Source organism: Necator americanus, chromosome IV (genome assembly GCF_031761385.1).
Source record: "Necator americanus strain Aroian chromosome IV, whole genome shotgun sequence".
Lineage (NCBI taxonomy): Eukaryota > Metazoa > Nematoda > Chromadorea > Rhabditida > Ancylostomatidae > Necator > Necator americanus.
The window spans coordinates 37,680,798-37,703,254 of NC_087374.1; the positions used below are offsets into that span (position 1 = coordinate 37,680,798).

Genomic DNA, 22,457 nt, shown 5'->3' on the forward strand with positions numbered 1-22,457 from the left:
TTTCTCTCCAAAAGATCTCCTCTCGAGAAACAGTGCTGACGGGAGATTCCACAGACTTAGGTGGTTCCGCTGCTACAGGAGATTCTCTTCCGAGCTATTTCTCATATTCCTCGGGTACTTCCGGCTTTTCCTCAAACGTAGTTACTGTCGTCACTGTCTCTGTCACTGTAGGGTATTTCTCTCCAAAGATCTCCTCTCGAGAAACAGTGCTGACGGGAATTCGCCTTGGTGATTCCACAGCCTTAGGTGGTTCCGCTGCTACAGGAGATTCTCTTCCGAGGTATTTCTCATATTCCTCGGGTACTTCCGGCTTTTCCTCAACGTAGTTACTGTCGTCACTGTCTCTGTCACTGTAGGGTATTTCTCTCCAAAGATCTCCTCTCGAGAAACAGTGCTGACGGGAGATTCCACAGCCTTAGGTGATTAGTTCCGCTGCTACAGGAGATTCTCTTCCGAGGTATTTCTCATATTCCTCGGGTACTTCCGGCTTTTCCTCGAACGTAGTTACTGTCGTCACTGTCTCTGTCACTGTAGGGTATTTCTCTCCAAAGATCTCCTCTCGAGAAAAGTGCTAGAGATTCCTCCTGATTGCCTTAGGTGGTTCCGCTGCTACAGGAGATTCTCTTCAGGTATTTCTCATATTCTCGGGACTTCCGGCTTTTCCTCGAACGTAATTAATTGTCGTCACTGTCTCTGTCACTGCAGGGTATTTCTCTCCAAAGATCTCCTCTCGAGAAACAGTGCTGACGGGAGATTCTCTGCCTTGGCTGATTCCACAGCCTTAGGTGGTTCCGCTGCTACAGGAGATTCTCTTCCGAGGTATTTCTCATTATTCCTCGGGTACTTCCGGCTTTTCCTCAAACGTAGTTACTGTCGTCACTGTCTCTGTCACTGTAGGATATTTCTCTCCAAAGATCTCCTCTCGAGAAACAGTGCTGACGGGAGATTCCACTGCCTTAGGTGATTCCGCTGCTATTTTAGCCTTAGGTGATTCCGCTGCTAAGAGATTCTCTTCCGAGTGTATTTCTCTTATTCCTGGGTACTTCCGGCTTTTCCTCAAACGTAGTTACTGTCGTCACTGTCTCTGTCACTGTAGGGTATTTCTCTCCAAAGATCTCCTCTCGAGAAACAGTGCTGACGGGAGATTCCTGCCTGATTCCACAGCCTTAGGTGGTTCCGCTGCTATTCTTAGATTTTTTTTTTAGGTTTTTATATTCTCGGGTACTTCCGTTTTCTCAAACGTATTACTGTCGTCACTGTCTCTGTCACTGCAGGTATTTCTCTCCAAACTCCTCTCGAGAAACAGCACTGACGGGAGATTCCCCGTGATTCCACAACCTTAGGTGGTTCCGCTGCTACAGGAGATTCTCTTCCGAGGTATTTCTCATATTCCTCGGGTACTTCCGGCTTTTCCTCAAATGTAGTTACTGTCGTCACTGTCTCTGTCACTGCAGGATATTTCTCTCCAAAAGCTCTCTCTCGAGAAACAGTGCTGACGGGAGATTCCCTTTGATTCCACAGCCTTAGGTGGTTCCGCTGCTATAGGAGATTCTTCTACCGAGGTATTTCTCATATCCTCGGGTACTTTTTCCTCAAACTTAGTTACTGTGTCACTGTCTCTGTCACTGCGGATTTTTCTCCAAGACTCTTCTCTCAGTGCTACGGGAGTTTCCTCTCGTTGAGCTTTTAGGAGATTCTCTTCCGAGGTACTTATCATATTCAACAGAGGATTCCGGTTTTTCCTCAAACGCAGTTACTGTCGCCACTGTCTCTGTCACTGTAGGATATTCCTCTCCAAAGATCTCTTCTCGAGAAACAGTGCTGACGGGAGATTCCACAGCCTTAGGTGGTTCCGCTGCTATAGGAGATTCTCTTCCGAGGTATTTCTCGTACTTTCCTCGGGAACATCCGGCTTTTCCTCAAACGTTGTTACTGTCGTCCTTGTCTCTGTCACTGTAGGGTACTTTCTCTCCTGAGATCTCCTCTCGAGAAACAGTGCTGACGGGAGATTCCACAGCCTTAGGCGATTCCGCTGCCTTAGGTCTCAGGAGAGATTCTCTTCCGAGGTATTTCTCATATTCCTCGGGTACTTCCGGCTTTTCCTCGAACGTAGTTACTGTCGTCACTGTCTCTGTCACTGTAGGGTATTTCTCTCCAAAGATCTCCTCTCGAGAAACAGTGCTGACGGGAGATTCCACAGCCTTAGGCGATTCCGCTGCTACAGGAGATTCTCTTCCGAGGTATTTCTCATATTCCTCGGGTACTTCCGGCTTTTCCTCGAACGTAGTTACTGTCGTCACTGTCTCTGTCACTGTAGGGTATTTCTCTCCAAAGATCTCCTCTCGAGAAACAGTGCTGACGGGAGATTCCACAGCCTTAGGCGATTCCGCTGCTACAGGAGATTCTCTTCCGAGATATTCCTCATATTCCTCGGGTACTTCCGGCTTTTCCTCGAACGTAGTTACTGTCGTCACTGTCTCTGTCACTGTAGGGTATTTCTCTCCAAAGATCTCCTCTCGAGAAACAGTGCTGACGGGAGATTCCCTCTGCCTTGGCTGATTCCACAGCCTTAAGTGGTTCCGCTGCTACAGGAGATTCTCTTCCGAGGTATTTCTCATATTCCTCGGGTACTTCCGGCTTTTCCTCGAACGTAGTTACTGTCGTCACTGTCTCTGTCACTGTAGGGTATTTCTCTCCAAAGCTTTTTTAGGGTATTTCTCCCAAAGATCTCCTCTCGAGAAACAGTGCTGACGGGAGATTCCTCTGCCTTGGCTGATTCCACAGCCTTAGGTGGTTCCGCTGCTACAGGAGATTCTCTTCCGAGGTATTTCTCATATTCCTCGGGTACTTCCGGCTTTTCCTCGAACGTAGTTACTGTCGTCACTGTCTCTGTCACTGCAGGATATTTCTCTCCGAAAAGCTCTTCTCGAGAAACAGTGCTGACGGGAGTCTCTTCTTTTCCATGAGTTTCAATCTCTTCAAATTTCTCTTTCTTAGGTGAAGGTTCAGCTAAGGCATAAGAGTCTTCATCATCTCTGATCTTTGGTCCTTCATCCTTAGTTATTGCTTCGTATGCTGCAGAAGCACCCATGGCTGCCAGTGCTACTGGGGCTACAACAGCTCCTCCTGCTATCTTTGCTGCTTTGGTTGCGAAGCCTGCTAGTCTGTCACCAAACGATGGCTGCGTTGTTTCATCGCTAAGGGACTCTTTCTCGGTGGTGAATTGTGGACTTTCTTCACGCTCTACTTGTGTTCGGATCTCTTCCGTGCTTTCAAATAGCTTCTCTTCCATATGCTTCCACAGCTTCTCCTGATCACTGGGTTCCTCCTCGTGAGTTGTCGCACTTTCCTTCACTGGCGGATATTCCTCTGCGAAAATCTCCTCTCGAGAAACAGTGCTGACGGGAGATTCCACAGCCTTAGGTGGTTCCGCTGCTACAGGAGATTCTCTTCCGAGGTATTTCTCATATTCCTCGGGTACTTCCGGCTTTTCCTCGAACGTAGTTACTGTCGTCACTGTCTCTGTCACTGCAGGATATTTCTCTCCGAAAAAAGCTCTTCTCGAGAAACAGTGCTGACGGGAGATTCCTCTGCCTTGGCTGATTCCACAGACTTAGGTGGTTCCGCTGCTACAGGAGATTCTCTTCCGAGGTATTTCTCATATTCCTCGGGTACTTCCGCTTTTCCTCGAACGTAGTTACTGTCGTCACTGTCTCTGTCACTGTAGGGTATTTCTCTCCAAAGATCTCCTCTCGAGAAACAGTGCTGACGGGAGATTCCACAGCCTTAGGCGATTCCGCTGCTACAGGAGATTCTCTTCCGAGATATTTCTCATATTCCTCGGGTACTTCCGGCTTTTCCTCAAACGTAGTTACTGTCGTCACTGTCTCTGTCACTGTAGGGTATTTCTCTCCAAAGATCTCCTCTCGAGAAACAGTGCTGACGGGAGATTCCACAGCCTTAGGCGATTCCGCTGCTACAGGAGATTCTCTTCCGAGATATTTCTCATATTCCTCGGGTACTTCCGGCTTTTCCTCAAACGTAGTTACTGTCGTCACTGTCTCTGTCACTGCAGGATATTTCTCTCCGAAAAGCTCTTCTCGAGAAACAGTGCTGACGGGAGATTCCACAGCCTTAGGCGATTCCGCTGCTACAGGAGATTCTCTTCCGAGATATTCCTCATATTCCTCGGGTACTTCCGGCTTTTCCTCGAACGTAGTACTGTCGTACTGTCTCTGTCACGAAGGACCCCTCTGAGTGCTACTGGGGCTACACAGCCCTCGCTGTTCCAAGCCTTCTGGTTCCGGCTAGTTTCTTCCGAGGGCTCTTTCTCGGTGGATTGTGCCTCTTCAGATCTCACTCTCGAAGATCTCTCTCCGTGCTGATCGGGAGATTCCACAGCCTTAGGTGGTTCCGCTGCTACAGGAGATTCTCTTCCGAGGTATCTTCTCATATTCCTCGGGTACTTCCGGCTTTTCCTCGAACTGTAGTTACTGTCGTCACTGTCTCTGTCACTGGCGGATATTCCTCTGCGAAAATCTCCTCTCGAGAAACAGTGCTGACGGGAGATTCCACAGCCTTAGGTGGTTCCGCTGCTACAGGAGATTCTCTTCCGAGGTATTTCTCATATTCCTCGGGTACTTCCGGCTTTTCCTCGAACGTAGTTACTGTCGTCACTGTCTCTGTCACTGCAGGATATTTCTCTCCAAAGATCTCCTCTCGAGAAACAGTGCTGACGGGAGATTCCTCTGCCTTGGCTGATTCCACAGACTTAGGTGGTTCCGCTGCTACAGGAGATTCTCTTCCGAGGTATTTCTCATTCCTCGGGTACTTCCGGCTTTTTCCTCGAACGTAGTTACTGTCGTCACTGTCTCTGTCACTGTAGGGTATTTCTCTCCAAAGATCTCCTCTCGAGAAACAGTGCTGACGGGAGATTCCACAGCCTTAGGCGATTCCACAGCCTAGGTGGTTCCGCTGCTACAGGAGATTCTCTTCCGAGATATTTCTCATATTCCTCGGGTACTTCCGGCTTTTCCTCAAACGTAATTACTGTCGTCACTGTCTCTGTCACTGTAGGGTATTTCTCTCCAAAGATCTCCTCTCGAGAAACAGTGCTGACGGGAGATTCCACAGCCTTAGGCGATTCCGCTGCTACAGGAGATTCTCTTCCGAGATATTTCTCATATTCCTCGGGTACTTCCGGCTTTTCCTCAAACGTAGTTACTGTCGTCACTGTCTCTGTCACTGTAGGGTATTTCTCTCCAAAGATCTCCTCTCGAGAAACAGTGCTGACGGGAGATTCCACAGCCTTAGGCGATTCCGCTGCTACAGGAGATTCTCTTCCGAGATATTCCTCATATTCCTCGGGTACTTCCGGCTTTTCCTCGAACGTAGTTACTGTCGTCACTGTCTCTGTCACTGTAGGGTATTTCTCTCCAAAGATCTCCTCTCGAGAAACAGTGCTGACGGGAGATTCCACAGCCTTAGGCGATTCCGCAGCCTTAGGTTCCTCGGAGATTCTCTTCCGAGATATTCCTCATATTCCTCGGGTACTTCCGGCTTTTCCTCGAACGTAGTTACTGTCGTCACTGTCTCTGTCACTGTAGGGTATTTCTCTCCAAAGATCTCCTCTCGAGAAACAGTGCTGACGGGAGATTCCACAGCCTTAGGTGGTTCCGCTGCTACAGGAGATTCTCTTCCGAGGTATTTCTCATATTCCTCGGGTATTTCCGGCTTTTCCTCGAACGTAGTTACTGTCGTCACTGTCTCTGTCACTGCAGGATATTTCTCTCCGAAAAGCTCTTCTCGAGAAACAGTGCTGACGGGAGTCTCTTCTTTTCCATGAGTTTCAATCTCTTCAAATTTCTCTTTCTTAGGTGAAGGTTCAGCTAAGGCATAAGAGTCTTCATCATCTCTGATCTTTGGTCCTTCATCCTTAGTTATTGCTTCGTATGCTGCAGAAGCACCCATGGCTGCCAGTGCTACTGGTGGCTACAACAGCTCCTCCTGCTATCTTTGCTGCTTTGGTTGCGAAGCCTGCTAGTCTGTCACCAAACGATGGCTGCGTTGTTTCATCGCTAAGGGACTCTTTCTCGGTGGTGAATTGTGGACTTTCTTCACGCTCTACTTGTGTTCGGATCTCTTCCGTGCTTTCAAATAGCTTCTCTTCCATATGCTTCCACAGCTTCTCCTGATCACTGGGTTCCTCCTCGTGAGTTGTCGCACTTCCCTTCACTGGCGGATATTTCTCTCCGAAAAGCTCTTCTCGAGAAACTGTGCTGACGGGAGATTCCACAGCCTTAGGCGATTCCGCTGCTACAGGAGATTCTCTTCCGAGATATTCCTCATATTCCTCGGGTACTTCCGGCTTTTCCTCGAACGTAGTTACTGTCGTCACTGTCTCTGTCACTGTAGGGTATTTCTCTCCAAAGATCTCCTCTCGAGAAACAGTGCTGACGGGAGACTCCTCTGCCTTGGCTGATTCCACAGCCTTAAGTGGTTCCGCTGCTACAGGAGATTCTCTTCCGAGGTATTTCTCATATTCCTCGGGTACTTCCGGCTTTTCCTCGAACGTAGTTACTGTCGTCACTGTCTCTGTCACTGTAGGGTATTTCTCTCCAAAGATCTCCTCTCGAGAAACAGTGCTGACGGGAGATTCCACAGCCTTAGGCGATTCCGCTGCTACAGGAGATTCTCTTCCGAGGTATTTCTCATATTCCTCGGGTACTTCCGGCTTTTCCTCGAACGTAGTTACTGTCGTCACTGTCTCTGTCACTGTAGGGTATTTCTCTCCAAAGATCTCCTCTCGAGAAACAGTGCTGACGGGAGATTCCACAGCCTTAGGCGATTCCGCTGCTACAGGAGATTCTCTTCCGAGATATTCCTCATATTCCTCGGGTACTTCCGGCTTTTCCTCGAACGTAGTTACTGTCGTCACTGTCTCTGTCACTGTAGGGTATTTCTCTCCAAAAGATCTCCTCTCGAGAAACAGTGCTGACGGGAGATTCCTCTGCCTTAGGCTGATTCCACAGCCTTAGGTGGTTCCGCTGCTACAGGAGATTCTCTTCCGAGGTATTTCTCATATTCCTCGGGTACTTCCGGCTTTTCCTCGAACGTAGTTACTGTCGTCACTGTCTCTGTCACTGTAGGGTATTTCTCTCCAAAGATCTCCTCTCGAGAAACAGTGCTGACGGGAGATTCCTCTGCCTTGGCTGATTCCACAGCCTTAGGTGGTTCCGCTGCTACAGGAGATTCTCTTCCGAGGTATTTCTCATATTCCTCGGGTACTTCCGGCTTTTCCTCGAACGTAGTTACTGTCGTCACTGTCTCTGTCACTGCAGGATATTTCTCTCCAAAGATCTCCTCTCGAGAAACAGTGCTGACGGGAGATTCCTCTGCCTTGGCTGATTCCACAGCCTTAGGTGGTTCCGCAGCTACAGGAGATTCTCTTCCGAGGTATTTCTCATATTCCTCGGGTACTTCCGGCTTCTCAAATGTGGTTATTGCCGCCATTGTCTCTGCCACTGTGGGAGCTTCTTCTCCTAAGAGTTCCTCAAGAGAAACAACGCTGACGGGAGTCTCTTCTTTTCCATAAGTTTCAACCTCTTCATATTTCTCTTTCTTAGGTGAAGGTTCAGCTAAGGCATAAGAGTCTTCATCATCTCTGATCTTTGGTCCTTCATCCTTAGTTATTGCTTCATATGCTGCAGAAGCACCCATGGCTGCCAGTGCTACTGGGGCTACAACAGCTCCTCCTGCTATCTTTGCTGCTTTGGTTGCGAAGCCTGCTAGTCTGTCACCAAACGATGGCTGCGTTGTTTCATCGCTAAGGGACTCTTTCTCGGTGGTGAATTGTGGACTTTCTTCACGCTCTACTTGTGTTCGGATCTCTTCCGTGCTTTCAAATAGCTTCTCTTCCATATGCTTCCACAGCTTCTCCTGATCACTGGGTTCCTCCTCGTGAGTTGTCGCACTTTCCTTCACTGGCGGATATTCCTCTGCGAAAATCTCCTCTCGAGAAACAGTGCTGACGGGAGATTCCACAGCCTTAGGCGATTCCGCTGCTACAGGAGATTCTCTTCCGAGATATTCCTCATATTCCTCGGGTACTTCCGGCTTTTCCTCGAACGTAGTTACTGTCGTCACTGTCTCTGTCACTGTAGGGTATTTCTCTCCAAAGATCTCCTCTCGAGAAACAGTGCTGACGGGAGATTCCTCTGCCTTGGCTGATTCCACAGCCTTAGGTGGTTCCGCTGCTACAGGAGATTCTCTTCCGAGGTATTTCTCATATTCCTCGGGTACTTCCGGCTTTTCCTCGAACGTAGTTACTGTCGTCACTGTCTCTGTCACTGCAGGATATTTCTCTCCGAAAAGCTCTTCTCGAGAAACAGTGCTGACGGGAGATTCCTCTGCCTTGGCTGATTCCACAGCCTTAAGTGGTTCCGCTGCTACAGGAGATTCTCTTCCGAGGTATTTCTCATATTCCTCGGGTACTTCCGGCTTTTCCTCGAACGTAGTTACTGTCGTCACTGTCTCTGTCACTGTAGGGTATTTCTCTCCAATGATCTCCTCTCGAGAAACAGTGCTGACGGGAGATTCCACAGCCTTAGGTGGTTCAGCTGCTACAGGAGATTCTCTTCCGAGGTATTTCTCATATTCCTCGGGTACTTCCGGCTTTTCCTCGAACGTAGTTACTGTCGTCACTGTCTCTGTCACTGCAGGGTATTTCTCTCCGAAAAGCTCCTCTCGAGAAACAGTGCTGACGGGAGATTCCACAGCCTTAGGCGATTCCGCTGCTACAGGAGATTCTCTTCCGAGATATTCCTCATATTCCTCGGGTACTTCCGGCTTTTCCTCGAACGTAGTTACTGTCGTCACTGTCTCTGTCACTGCAGGGTATTTCTCTCCGAAAAGCTCTTCTCGAGAAACAGTGCTGACGGGAGATTCCACAGCCTTAGGTGGTTCTGCTGCTACAGGAGATTCTCTTCCGAGGTATTTCTCATATTCCTCGGGTACTTCCGGCTTTTCCTCGAACGTAGTTACTGTCGTCACTGTCTCTGTCACTGCAGGGTATTTCTCTCCGAAAAGCTCCTCTCGAGAAACAGTGCTGACGGGAGATTCCACAGCCTTAGGCGATTCCGCTGCTACAGGAGATTCTCTTCCGAGGTATTTCTCATATTCCTCGGGTACTTCCGGCTTTTCCTCGAACGTAGTTACTGTCGTCACTGTCTCTGTCACTGTAGGGTATTTCTCTCCGAAAAGCTCTTCTCGAGAAACAGTGCTGACGGGAGATTCCTCTGCCTTGGCTGATTCCACAGCCTTAAGTGGTTCCGCTGCTACAGGAGATTCTCTTCCGAGGTATTTCTCATATTCCTCGGGTACTTCCGGCTTTTCCTCGAACGTAGTTACTGTCGTCACTGTCTCTGTCACTGTAGGGTATTTCTCTCCAATGATCTCCTCTCGAGAAACAGTGCTGACGGGAGATTCCACAGCCTTAGGTGGTTCAGCTGCTACAGGAGATTCTCTTCCGAGGTATTTCTCATATTCCTCGGGTACTTCCGGCTTTTCCTCAAACGTAGTTACTGTCGTCACTGTCTCTGTCACTGCAGGGTATTTCTCTCCGAAAAGCTCCTCTCGAGAAACAGTGCTGACGGGAGTCTCTTCTTTTCCATGAGTTTCAATCTCTTCAAATTTCTCTTTCTTAGGTGAAGGTTCAGCTAAGGCATAAGAGTCTTCATCATCTCTGATCTTTGGTCCTTCATCCTTAGTTATTGCTTCGTATGCTGCAGAAGCACCCATGGCTGCCAGTGCTACTGGGGCTACAACAGCTCCTCCTGCTATCTTTGCTGCTTTGGTTGCGAAGCCTGCTAGTCTGTCACCAAACGATGGCTGCGTTGTTTCATCGCTCGGAGACTCTTTTTCTGTGTTGAATTCTTGACTTTCTTCACGCACCACTTGTGTTCGGATCTTTTCCGGGCTTTGAGGTGTCTTCTGTTCCATATGTTTCGACAGCTTTTCCAGATCACTGGGTTCCTCCTCGTAAGTTGTAGCACATTCCTTCACTGGCGGATATTTTTCTTCTTGTAGAAAATCTTCACGAGATGCTGTGCTGAGGGGAGGCTCTGCTACTGCAGGAGATTCTCTTTCAGGGTATTTCTCGATTTGCTTAGGAAGTTCTTTCTTCTCCTCGAACATTCTTACTGTAGTAACAGTTTCCTTTAGTGGATAATCCTCCTCCTTAATTGGGCTGACTGGCGACTCTCGTTCCTTGTATCCTTCGAAGTCTCCTGGATGTTCTGGGTTCTCTTCATAGCCAATTGTAGTGACTGTAGTAGCAGTTTCCTTTTGCGGATAATCCTCCTCCTTAATTGGGCTGACTAGCGACTCTCGTTCCTTGTATCGTTCAAAGTCTCCTGGATATTCTGGCTTCTCTTCATGTCGATACGTCGTAACTGTAGTCACTGTTTCTTTTACTGGTGGATATTCCTCTCCCTCAATTGGGCTGACTGGCGACTCTCGTTCCTTGTATCTTTCGAAGTCTCCCAGAATCTCTGGCTTCTCTCCGTAGCCAGTTGTAGTGACTGTAGTAACAGTTTCCTTTTGCGGATAATCCTCCTCCTTAATTGAGCTGACTGGCGACTCTCGTTCCTTGTATCGTTCAAAGTCTCCTGGATGTTCTGGCTTCTCTTCATGTCGATACGTCGTAACTGTAGTCACTGTTTCTTTTACTGGTGGATATTCCTCTCCCTCAATTGGGCTGACTGGCGACTCTCGTTCTTTGTATCTTTCGAAGTCTCCCAGAATCTCTGGCTTCTCTCCGTAGCCAGTTGTAGTGACTGTAGTAACAGTTTCCTTTTGCGGATAATCCTCTCCCTCAATTGGGCTGACTGGCGACTCTCGTTCCTTGTATCCTTCAATGTCTCCCAGAATCTCTGGCTTCTCTCCATAGCCTGTTGTAATGACTGTAGTAACAGTTTCCTTTTGCGGATAATCCTCCTCCTTAATTGGGCTGACTGGCGACTCTCGTTCCTTGTATCGTTCAAAGTCTCCTGGATGTTCTGGCTTCTCTTCATATCGATACGTCGTTACTGTAGTCACTGTTTCTTTTACTGGTGGATATTCCTCTCCCTCAATTGGGCTGACTGGCGACTCTCGTTCCTTGTATCCTTCAATGTCTCCCAGAATCTCTGGCTTCTCTCCATAGCCTGTTGTAATGACTGTAGTAACAGTTTCCTTTTGCGGATAATCCTCCTCCTTAACTGGGCTGACTGGCGACTCTCGTTCCTTGTATCGTTCAAAGTCTCCTGGATGTTCTGGCTTCTCTTCATATCGATACGTCGTTACTGTAGTCACTGTTTCTTTTACTGGTGGATATTCCTCTCCCTCAATTGGGCTGACTGGCGACTCTCGTTCCTTGTATCGTTCAAAGTCTCCTGGATGTTCTGGCTTCTCTTCATATCGATACGTCGTTACTGTAGTCACTGTTTCTTTTACTGGTGGATATTCCTCTCCCTCAATTGGGCTGACTGGCGACTCTCGTTCCTTGTATCGTTCAAAGTCTCCTGGATGTTCTGGCTTCTCTTCATATCGATACGTCGTTACTGTAGTCACTGTTTCTTTTACTGGTGGATATTCCTCTCCCTCAATTGGGCTGACTGGCGACTCTCGTTCCTTGTATCGTTCAAAGTCTCCTGGATGTTCTGGCTTCTCTTCATATCGATACGTCGTTACTGTAGTCACTGTTTCTTTTACTGGTGGATATTCCTCTCCCTCAATTGGGCTGACTGGCGACTCTCGTTCCTTGTATCCTTCAATGTCTCCCAGAATCTCTGGCTTCTCTCCATAGCCTGTTGTAATGACTGTAGTAACAGTTTCCTTTTGCGGATAATCCTCTCCCTCAATTGGGCTGACTGGCGACTCTCGTTCCTTGTATCCTTCAATGTCTCCCAGAATCTCTGGCTTCTCTCCATAGCCTGTTGTAATGACTGTAGTAACAGTTTCCTTTTGCGGATAATCCTCCTCCTTAATTGGGCTGACTGGCGACTCTCGTTCCTTGTATCTTTCGAAGTCTCCTGGATGTTCTGGCTTCTCTTCATATCGATACGTCGTTACTGTAGTCACTGTTTCTTTTACTGGTGGATATTCCTCTCCCTCAATTGGGCTGACTGGCGACTCTCGTTCCTTGTATCTTTCGAAGTCTCCCAGAATCTCTGGCTTCTCTCCGTAGCCAGTTGTAGTGACTGTAGTAACAGTTTCCTTTAGCGGATAATCCTCCTCCTTAATTGGGCTGACTGGCGACTCTCGTTCCTTGTATCTTTCGAAGTCTCCTGGATGTTCTGGCTTCTCTTCATATCGATACGTCGTTACTGTAGTCACTGTTTCTTTTACTGGTGGATATTCCTCTCCCTCAATTGGGCTGACTGGCGACTCTCGTTCCTTGTATCTTTCGAAGTCTCCCAGAATCTCTGGCTTCTCTCCGTAGCCAGTTGTAGTGACTGTAGTAACAGTTTCCTTTAGCGGATAATCCTCCTCCTTAATTGGGCTGACTGGCGACTCTCGTTCCTTGTATCTTTCGAAGTCTCCCAGAATCTCTGGCTTCTCTCCGTAGCCAGTTGTAGTGACTGTAGTAACAGTTTCCTTTAGCGGATAATCCTCCTCCTTAATTGGGCTGACTGGCGACTCTCGTTCCTTGTATCTTTCGAAGTCTCCTGGATGTTCTGGGTTCTCTTCATAGCCAATTGTAGTGACTGTAGTAGCAGTTTCCTTTTGCGGATAATCCTCCTCCTTAATTGGTCTGACTGGCGACTCTCGTTCCTTGTATGTTTCGAAGTCTCCTGGATGTTCTCGCTTCTCTTCATATCGATACGTCGTAACTCTAGTCACTGTTTCTTTTACTGGTGGATATTCCTCTCCCTCAATTGGGCTGACTGGTGACTTTCGCTCCTTGTGTGTTTCTATGTCTCCTGGAAGCTCTGGCTTCTCTTCATAGCACGTTGTTGTTACTGTCGTGACAGTTTCCCGGGTTGGCAGATATTCTTCTTGCGTAGCCGGGCTAACTGTTGTGACAGTTGTCAGAGTCTTTGGTAACGTAGAGAAATCCTTTTGGTCTACGATAATCTGCTCTTCTTCTTTATCTGGGTGTCTGCCAAATGTGTATGTTGCTCTTCCGCCCTCGTTTAATTTTTCCTGTGTTTGCGACCACTCTGTGAGTGTTTCAGATTTCTCATCATGTTGCGGGAAAGTAGATGTCATTGTCATAGGTTCACTCACGCCATATTTGTGATCTTGCATATTGTTCATATTAGCTTGTTCCTCACTTGGGTAGGAACTTGTTGGTTTCTCGTCGTTCTGTATTAGATCATGCTCTATGAGCTGATCAGTCTCAGGTGTTTCTGGCACTTCCATGTAGCTTGTTGTGGTAACTGTTGTCACAGTCTTTGTTACGGTGGGATAATCTTGTTCCTGCGTAGACGGCTCGTGTTTCGGGTGGTGAACTGCGATCTCTTCTACTGATTCTTCTTCTTTTGGTTCAGGAGTAGCGGCCTCGGGCATTTCCATGTAACGTGTTGTAGTAACTGTTGTTACTGTCTTCTTAACCGTTCGGTATTCGTGTTCTTCTCTAGAGCGGATTGGCTCCATATCTTCATAATTGGGACCAGTGACAGCGGTTTCTACTGGTGGCTGTTCTTGTTCCTTTTCTCTTCTGAACTGTTCTGCAAGTTTTTCCGGCTCTCCATAATAGGAAGAAGTAATGAATGTAGTCCTCGTTTCTGCTAATTTGGGAGACTCTTCACTTTCTTCCTGAATAGGTATTGCTGGAATTACATCTATTTGCTCGTCCTCTTGTGGTTTCTTCCTCGTGAGAATAGCTTGTGGTGATTCAGACCGTTCTTCCAACTCAATTATTTCTTCGGTGGTTGTTTCTATAAATGTACTGGGATGAGCGCCATACTCCGCAACAATGGCTTTTTGTTCTGCGTGAGGAACTTCGGTTGTTTCTGGAGAAGTGGCACGTTTGGCCTCTTCCTCGATGACCTGTCTTTTTCCTCTGCGCTCCAGTTCTTCATAATCTTTGGGAACATGCTCCTCTCCACTGTAAGAAGATGAACTTTTCACTTCAGCTTGTGATACTTCCGATTCTATAGAAGGACTTAAAGGTTCTTGAGCAACATCATCATGATCAGATTCCAGTTCTCGTGCTGGGGTACCCGGTGTGACGACAATGTCCACCGAAAGCTTGTCAGGCGAGGATTTCGTCGATTTGATTTCTTGCAAGGACTCAAATCGAGCTATTCGTTCCCGCACAGAGCCAAATGTAGAAGGTGAGGATTCTGAAAAAGGTAGTGACAGGTAGACTCATTCGTGATATGTTCATATTACGAAAGCTATTGAGTTGATTAGTTATCTCATCAACAAAGGTTGCATGCACACAACTGGTGATGATTCGTAGCACAGTGCAATGAAATAAAACTGGTGAGGCAGCATTAAAAAACTTAGTCATGCTCGTTCACAACTATCCCTGGCTTGTTCTCCTGCGGACATCCAACAGTGACTTTCGCTGTTGCAAATATAGTCGCTCTTCAAAATGGTTACGCTTTTAGAAGAAGGTCAAAAGTTTTTGTTAGATGTGAATCGAAATTTTGGGGAACGGAAATGGCAATAGACGTTCTTCCATCCAAATTTCTACATTAAAAAAAAACATTAAACATTATCATTAAACAGTAACATCATTAAAAAAAAACCTTAGTTTTTTTTTCAGATGTTTGTTAATCTTTTTTTGCAATGGTGTACGTTGATATTGACTATTTGAATAACCTATGGGTAGACTTAGCGTGCAAGGTTTCATCGTAAATTGCATAACTATTCACAAATTCTTTGCACTGGTTGTTACGAAAAAAAAAACGATACGAAGCTTTATCATAGTTGGTAAATGATTGCGGAAACAGCTTTGTATGTGTGACTCATTGTTCCTAGCTCCTATTTTTCTGTTTAAGATTTTCTGCATGCTCTCTATCAACATGGAATGTATTTTATCCTGTAGAAAAATCAGAAGCCAAGAATTATCAAAAATACTTCTATTGCTTTCAAGTTTTACTCATTGAGTACACGTTTTGTCGTGAGAAATGTTTGGTAGAAAATAAGGAACAGGATAATCCAGTTAGTTTTTGTGCTGAACCAGGAAAAAAGAAACTAGGAATCTTAGTCAACTGTGAAAGTACCAAGCACATCATCAATCTAGCTTAATTGAATGAATTAATTGAAAAACTATACGTTATAGTTGCTATAGAAACGCATCTCTTCTGAAATTGTAACACTTGGTGTAAATCAGCAGAGCTGTCATATTCTTCTTTAATAACTATTATAAGGCTGCAGAAAAATTTCTAAAATTTATGCCTATTTCCCACTCGATTTATTATGAGATCCATTTACTATTTAAATCTACTTTTTACATTTACTATCTTTCATTTAAAAACAAAATCTGAGGAAAATCTCATGATAGATCAAACGTAAATCCTTCCCATATGTAGATAGAAAACGAGATATTTCTTTTTTTCATTCCAGTACGGTTTTGAAAAACTAAAGTTTGCTATCTACTATTTATTAAGCGTTAGTAAGCTCTATTCATTACTTCTTCGCAAAAGAAGCTGTGAGCAAACTATTGTTCTCGTCATTTTCCCCTACAAACAAACAGTAACCAATTTACTCTGTACCGGTTCGCTAAATTAGGTTAACCTAGATCCAATGTGTGCAATTTTCGAGAACTTCACCGGATCCTTAGCAGCTAACATGAAAACCAGTAGATAAGGTAGAAATCAAAGAGTACTAATGGAACTTTCCAGATGACGTTGAAGATGAATTTATAAAATCAAAGTTTTTCCTGCTACTACTTCTTCGTCCATTTACATTTGGGTAACTGTTTTTAAGTGGATTTTTTTCGTTTCTTTTCAAAGACACTTTTGTAGGATGAACATGTTTTATTTATTGCATAGTCACTTCCACCATCACCGTACAACACACTTGCAGAGCACCACACGTATATTTTCCCTTTACTTTATTCAACACAACAAAATTACGCAGGATACGCAATACGTGTGTGCCATGAGGTTGTATCCAGCTGGAGACTAGACGAAGCAGAGGCTAATATGTGAAAAACTCCAACAATCACTTAAAGCCACGAGATAGCGGGTGTTCTTGTTGGCTAAAGCTAAAATCAGTGCAATTGTACGGACGTGACACGTGCAAAGTGTGTAGTAGAAACTATAATATGTCGAATTAACTTCTTACAACATAACAAACATAAAACAAAGAGTTCTCTTAATATTCTCTAGTAACATAGGATGTGCAAGACGACGATTAGGCATGCCTAGGGTGAGCTGCAAAGATACAGCGTCGTGCTTATTGTGTGTATGTGTATGTAGCGTTAGAAGTGTATATTTATCTTAGGCGATCTTATAAAGAAAAGCAGTGAACACCACGACATTCCGCTAATATCATGTTGTTTGACAAAGAAAAAGCAGAATCTGACGCAGAATATCGCGTAATCAGTGTGTAGGTAAAAAGAACTGAAAAACTAAAAAGATAAAAGAAGCGAAAGCCATAGTGCGGCACAAGACTCCACTTAACTACACGAGTGATAGAGAAAGTGGACTCGAGCAATCTTTCTGCGATCACTCACCAGGAGTTGGTTCAGCATCGCCTGAAAATTATCAACATCAAAAATTTAACATTGAAAATTTCGGATTCAATGAAATAATGTTAAATAAACTGATATTTATGTTATTTGGAACACTTAGTGTGTATAATCCTTTCTCTTTCAAGTACGCTTGTGAAAGTATGACCTTATGACATATCAATGGTAATGAGCGAAAAGCAAAAATAACATTATCGTTCATTTTTCTGCTCGAAATGGCAACATTACATATTCTGCTGTGACATCACCTTGAGGATTCCCTTAATAATTAAGTGGGTCGAATGAGTCTTAAGTTTTCCTTCCGTTCTTTTTTAAATCAGTAAAGTAAAAACTCAGATAAAACGTGTTATGCTTTTGGTGAAAAACTTTTATACAAACTCTATATTGACGAAGAATAAAGATCAAGATTAACTTTTCTTGTCCAATGGACGAAATTACTAGTTCAGCCAAACTTTCTTCGGATTTCTTCATAATGTCTTTTTGAATGATAATTTATTTAGGTAATCCTTGGTTTAATTCTTGAACTGTTTTATTCACCTTTTGAAAAGAAGGTCCGCTGAAATCTAATTCGAATAGATTACGATATTCGTTCTAATCTCGAAATCCCGAAAAATCTCGTTCCAATCTCGAAAGGTGTTTTGTAGAAAATTCTTAACAGGCTGAAGTGATACTTCGCTACAAAAATATTTTTAAAACTAGTAGTAAGAAAAATTGGTAGTTCACAAGAAATCCCAGAAAATGTAGATATCCAGTCCGTGAAGACAAATCAAATCAAAGGTGGTTGTTTTGAGAAAATATTAGTCACACCTGCATATGAATGATGCTGCAATCAACTCAACAACAGTAGACAGCTGTTGGGTAGAATTATTGATTCTCAGTGAATGTTTTGGAAAATGTTGTACTTAAAATAGTCTCTTATCAGCTTTGCAGCGGATTATGAGATTTTCTCCTGTTTTGTTGGCTGGTTTGAAGTGTTTATGGATGCTTAACCCATGCTATGCCATCTCATAACATTTTAAATATCTTTTGTTTAAAAACTGTTAACCGCGTTCTTCAAACTTTTCTCGGATGAACGTTGAGGGCAAGTTTCCTTATGAAGAGTAAATTTCTTGGAAATATTGACATATTTCCTGCATTACGTAGTCACACAGTCGATAGTCCCATCTAGGATAAATATTTCCTACGAAAGGAATAAAGTTCATAGAAATTAGTTGTAAAAAATTTTCTAATGTGAACTCTAGCCAACGCCGGGAAACTACTTGCTATTTGATGGCCGGAGAGGCTGTTCGATTCCGCTGTAATATCGGCGTGTTTTGCTTCGGCTTAGCTTGAGCGAAGTGAGATACTGGATCGATTATCAGATATTAGATATACTTCTGGAAAACTTTTGAAAACCGTATTAAAATCACCATGACTTTCGATCAGCTTTTCTACAGTAGAAATTATTGGTGTACTGCAGTATTCTGATATCTATTGATCAGTAAAGCTAAACAACGGGGTATCTATTTTCGGATTTAAGCAGCTGTTAAATGTTAAAAAGAAATTGAACTTCTAAATAAAAATTTGAAATCACCGGGTAGAGTTGTCTTCGTAGTGGTGACAACACGTGTCATCTTCTTCGACACAACAACTGAGCCGTCCTCGTTAGTATATCCTTCCTCAGCTGTTTCTTTTTTCTGTGTCGTTCCTGGAAACACACCAAGCATGAAAAAGTGCGGTGGGAAGAGCACTTGATCGGCGCCTGCTCACAAAGAATGTAAACAAATTTTGAGCACATGTGGATGTCATACGAGAATATTTTAGGAAACCCGAATCGAACTTCATGATTGCAAAAAAAAAAGAAGTACTGTTCAAAAATAACTAACCAGTATCTGGAGCAGCTTCCACACCTGCGGATGCTGAAAAGAAAAGAATTTGTATGCGGAAAAATGGGTGAGGTATCTGTAGTTTGGATTAGTTTGATTTACATTACTTTATAGTTAGGACTTCATATAATATAAATATTTGGTTGCTCGTTCTTTTTCGCTAGCTCTTTTTCTGTCAAGGCGAAAGCGTCTATTAAGGGCCTGATTGCTCTTATTCCAACATTAGAACCAATACTGGGCAAAAATCTAGAACTACGCAGATCACTATGATCAACTGGAGAAATTTGTGCTAATAATGCTAGACTCAGCATCGACACTGAATGACATAGGTTCATAACGAACATGAAACAGATAGAGAGCTTCTAGACCGGAACCTTAAGGAAACGTAGAGAAGAAAAATTTAAAAAATCGCACTCAAGCTGCCAAGCATCTGTTGATGCAACTCTCGAATCTTCTCCGGATCCAATCCGACCATTCCTGGCGTTTCTGTCTCATACACGGTCTTGGTCGTGGTCGTGTGTCGACTCTGATTCACCCGAATTTGAACATCGCGGCCTGGTCCTGCCGCAGTTAATGCCCTAGCCACCGCATCAGCTACCGCTGGATCAGCTGGAGTAACAGCACCGGCGGTTCGCAACTCTTCTTCCAGTTCTTTGAGTCGATTAACTGCGGCTGTATGACGATCCGGTGCAGCCATTTTGAGTGCGTCCAGCGTAAGTATGAGGTTGGCAATTACGCGTTCAGTGTTGCCAACTTCAGGCAATTCGTCTGCAGTAGCCTCAGTCTCGCTGGCAGCAACGGGAGTAGGGACTCGTTCTTCGGATTCCTCTGCTTCCAGAAGCGGAATAACGCCGGATGGATGGAAGAAGCTGACTTGTGGAACGCTGTTCGGATCAATGTGCAGTAGTGCCTCGGCGAGTGAGGCACTGCGATTGCGTTCGAACTGTCCACTGCTTGCGATGGGCGTGTCTTCGTCGCCATGCACCGCAGTCGCCGTATCTACTTCCGCAGTTTCTGCCGAAAAGGATGTATGCTGGGCGTCTTCGTCATCTGCCGGCTGTTCATAATGAGTTTCAGCATGATCGCCATCCCAATCTTCCGCTTCGAACTTGTTCATAGAGGCAACATGATGTATAACAGGAACGACGGTACCACATTCCATTTCGATAACGCCCATGCAGATCGTTTCGCCGTTGTTGGTGATGCCGGCGACGACGTGCTTGCAGCCCGACATATTGCCGATATGACTACACAACTACTCGTTGTGTTCGAGCGAGCGAGGCCTCAAAACAGCTGACACACGTTCACCAAGCACACCCCGTTTTCCTCGCTATCTTCATTTTCCACAATCATCCTGACCTCGGGGATAAAATTGTGAGTATTGCTGATATGAGAAAAAAAATAAACCTTGGTGCAGAGTTACCAAGCACAAAGAGAGGTTTATTAAGCAGGGGCAGCGAAAACAGAACAAGCAACCATGTCAGTGCCTATTGCACCGAAAGAAAACTACTTGAAAACCAAACAAAATTTAACTGTGCATTTATAGACAGCAAACGAATCCTATACCTACAGTCAAACAGTGTTTCAGCAGTGTACTTCAAAATAGAGATATATTATATATAAATATATATGTCATCAATGTGTATTTATGTATCAAATACAATAACAAAAACTCCTCGGCTCAATCAGCGGCTACCTCGGAGAGCTTCTTCGTCCTCTTCGCCTTCCTCAGAGATAGGGGCGGGCGACTCTGCAATAAAAATCAATACCTACAGAAATATCGATCAAAGGTCGCCCACCCCCCAAATCGCAAAGGTGCTATTCTAGGCGCTATGTATTCATTGCGGTAGGGAATCCACCTCAATTTGGTACCTAGCGCGCAAGGTACTTCTGGGGACATTTATCCATGCCTATATGTCAAATTTTCTTTCCTTATATGGATTCAGTCGGATAAGCATAATTAATGGTTAGAAAAATAATGATGTTCTCAGTTTTAGATAATGTTCCAAAATTAATATGATAAAATAGCTACTTTCGGCGATAAATGATATAAATGATATAAATGCAGCATTTCTTGAAATTAGTCGCAATAGATTTCGTCCGTAACAGCATGCGCTAAAGAACGAGCTGTAGTTCCTTGTGAAAAAAATGAGGATAACGACATCTGCGACGAATTATTGCCCTATTCCATCGATTATGTACATCCTTAGTGTCGTACAATCTTTTTATATCTTTTGCAATTAGTGAAAGAACGTATGACAACACATGATCGTCGATGACCTGTCTGGATTCATTTTTGGTGTAGGGATGAGATATGATCTGTGAAATAGTTAGGATAAAACTGGGAAGTGCGAAAGTGAAGCAGTTCATCAGAAACAAAGTCAAAAGCTCATTCCTTAGCATGGGGATCTCACTGCAAAACTAAAGTGTTAAGCTTTTTAGTTATCCATAGAACTGAGGAAAGTGCAAAATTTTTTCATATGTAACTTATACATTCAATTCTGCAAAAATGAGAATGGAAGAATTTTCTCTGGTCTGAGCGATCAAACTATTAATTGGCTCTGTGACTGTCGTCACCTAATCTAATCGAAAAGTTCAAAACATTCAAAATATATGGCACTATATGACAATTATCACATAGCATTTTAGTTTTTTTTTTTTTTCTTTTTCTTTTTCAATTTCCTTAGTAGCAAAATGATGTTGACGCTCAACTGACTTTGTTCTTAACTTATGTGACCTAACCTCAGTTTACATACAACTTAGATCTGCACTTAAGTATGAGAAGCAACTGAACGATATTCTCCCTATGCCAACCAAAAACGAAAAAAAAAATTGCAAAGGGAAATAAGGTGTCAAACATGCGGGATTTTTCGGCAAATGCGTGCGGTAGGAATTCATATAGCAGAGAGGGAATCAGCAAACCCCAAATAGAAAAAAAGTAAAACATACGAGAAGTATAGTGACTTGTAATTGTTGTTGTTGTCACCACAGTACCGTCGGGTTCGGTGTACTTCTCGGTCTCGACTTCTTGGGCCATTCCTTCTGGTAGCGGCTCTTCTTCTTCTTCTTGTATATAAGCTTTATGACCAGCTAGTCGATTGAGCTCTTCCCATCTAAAAGGACCATGTTTGGGAATTTCTATGGGAAGCTTCAAAATGAGTAGTTACTGGATGTCTACAGAGAAACTATTTACGACTTACTTTTGCATCTCTTCCTCATTTAATGGTACTGTCCGGTCAACGACGTGCTCATTAACAGCTACATCATCTTCGTAGGTGGTTGTGATTGTACGTTCTTCAACGACTGGCCCATTTTCTGTATCATGAACATGGCGTTCAGTTCGAACAACGGTGCGTACTTCAGACACGGATTCTTCGTCTACTGCAAAAAAGAGTGTTTGTCAGTTTAAAGCAAATATTTCAAAGAATAACATACCTTCCGGATGTATTACTTGTGTACTCGACGGTTCTTCAACTACTGGTTCAACTATTTTTGCTGCAGTTGGCAGCTTGGCGGTGTATTTTATACCCGCGGAACCAGCTGGAGAAACCTAAAATAGGAGGAAATACTCTGCGAAAGCAAAACGAAAAAAAATAGATGGAAAACACTATGCATCTAGAGACCTCGAAGATCAATCAAGGATAAAGAGTACAAATGTAATGGCTAATGTACATTTCACGGCTGTTGGGAGCAGCCCGACTAACCTCCTTTGATGGATGTTCTATAGTGGCTTCCTCATGAACGATTTCGTGGATTTCGTGACGTGGTGTGGAAACTTCATTAGGTGGTTCTGATATTTCATGATAAACTGTAGTTACTTCTTGTCGTGGAGGTGGCACTGGTTTTTCGTCGCGACGTGGAGGCGGCACTGGTGGCGCATCAAACGTCCTGAAGAATATGGC

At 44.4% G+C, this 22,457-nt stretch overlaps 2 protein-coding genes across 7 annotated transcripts in view; both read right to left on the reverse strand.

Moving 5' to 3' along the window:
• Positions 1 to 94: 94 nt before the first annotated feature.
• On the reverse strand, positions 95 to 19,789 carry RB195_003933 (uncharacterized protein; the record flags this gene model as incomplete). 4 transcript variants are annotated; one of them, XM_064201813.1, is made up of 15 exons in its annotated part: positions 95 to 344; positions 1,711 to 1,858; positions 1,934 to 2,585; positions 2,651 to 3,560; positions 3,634 to 4,235; positions 4,495 to 4,873; positions 4,929 to 5,500; positions 5,581 to 5,914; positions 5,967 to 6,979; positions 7,030 to 14,330; positions 16,166 to 16,204; positions 16,676 to 16,696; positions 18,264 to 18,377; positions 18,556 to 18,588; positions 18,970 to 19,789. In XM_064201813.1, 15 exons carry the CDS (start codon positions 19,787 to 19,789, stop codon positions 95 to 97), a joined length of 13,188 nt encoding a protein of 4,395 aa, XP_064057692.1. The 4 variants fall into 4 exon arrangements, with proteins under 4 accessions (XP_064057692.1, XP_064057691.1, XP_064057693.1 ...); XM_064201812.1 differs by lacking the exon at positions 16,166 to 16,204; XM_064201810.1 differs by lacking the exons at positions 16,166 to 16,204; positions 16,676 to 16,696; positions 18,264 to 18,377; positions 18,556 to 18,588; positions 18,970 to 19,789 and adding an exon at positions 14,815 to 14,845 and having other exon boundaries at positions 95 to 350; positions 3,694 to 4,235; positions 4,495 to 4,879; ... (1 more) ...; positions 5,967 to 7,013; positions 7,115 to 14,330.
• A 306-nt stretch (positions 19,790 to 20,095) lies between these two features.
• The window catches only part of RB195_003934 (uncharacterized protein), a gene marked incomplete at both ends in the record, with an annotated part of 31,490 nt that continues 29,128 nt past the window's right edge, over positions 20,096 to 22,457 (reverse strand). For 2 of the 3 annotated variants that reach the window (XM_064201816.1, XM_064201815.1), the window contains 5 exons: positions 20,241 to 20,305; positions 21,505 to 21,668; positions 21,756 to 21,936; positions 21,991 to 22,105; positions 22,260 to 22,443. In XM_064201816.1, the coding sequence (XP_064057696.1) occupies positions 20,241 to 20,305; positions 21,505 to 21,668; positions 21,756 to 21,936; positions 21,991 to 22,105; positions 22,260 to 22,443 (709 nt within the window). Of the gene's footprint in view, positions 20,122 to 20,240; positions 20,306 to 21,504; positions 21,669 to 21,755; positions 21,937 to 21,990; positions 22,106 to 22,259; positions 22,444 to 22,457 lie in introns of those variants that run through there. The other variant, XM_064201814.1, reaches the window with a different exon arrangement.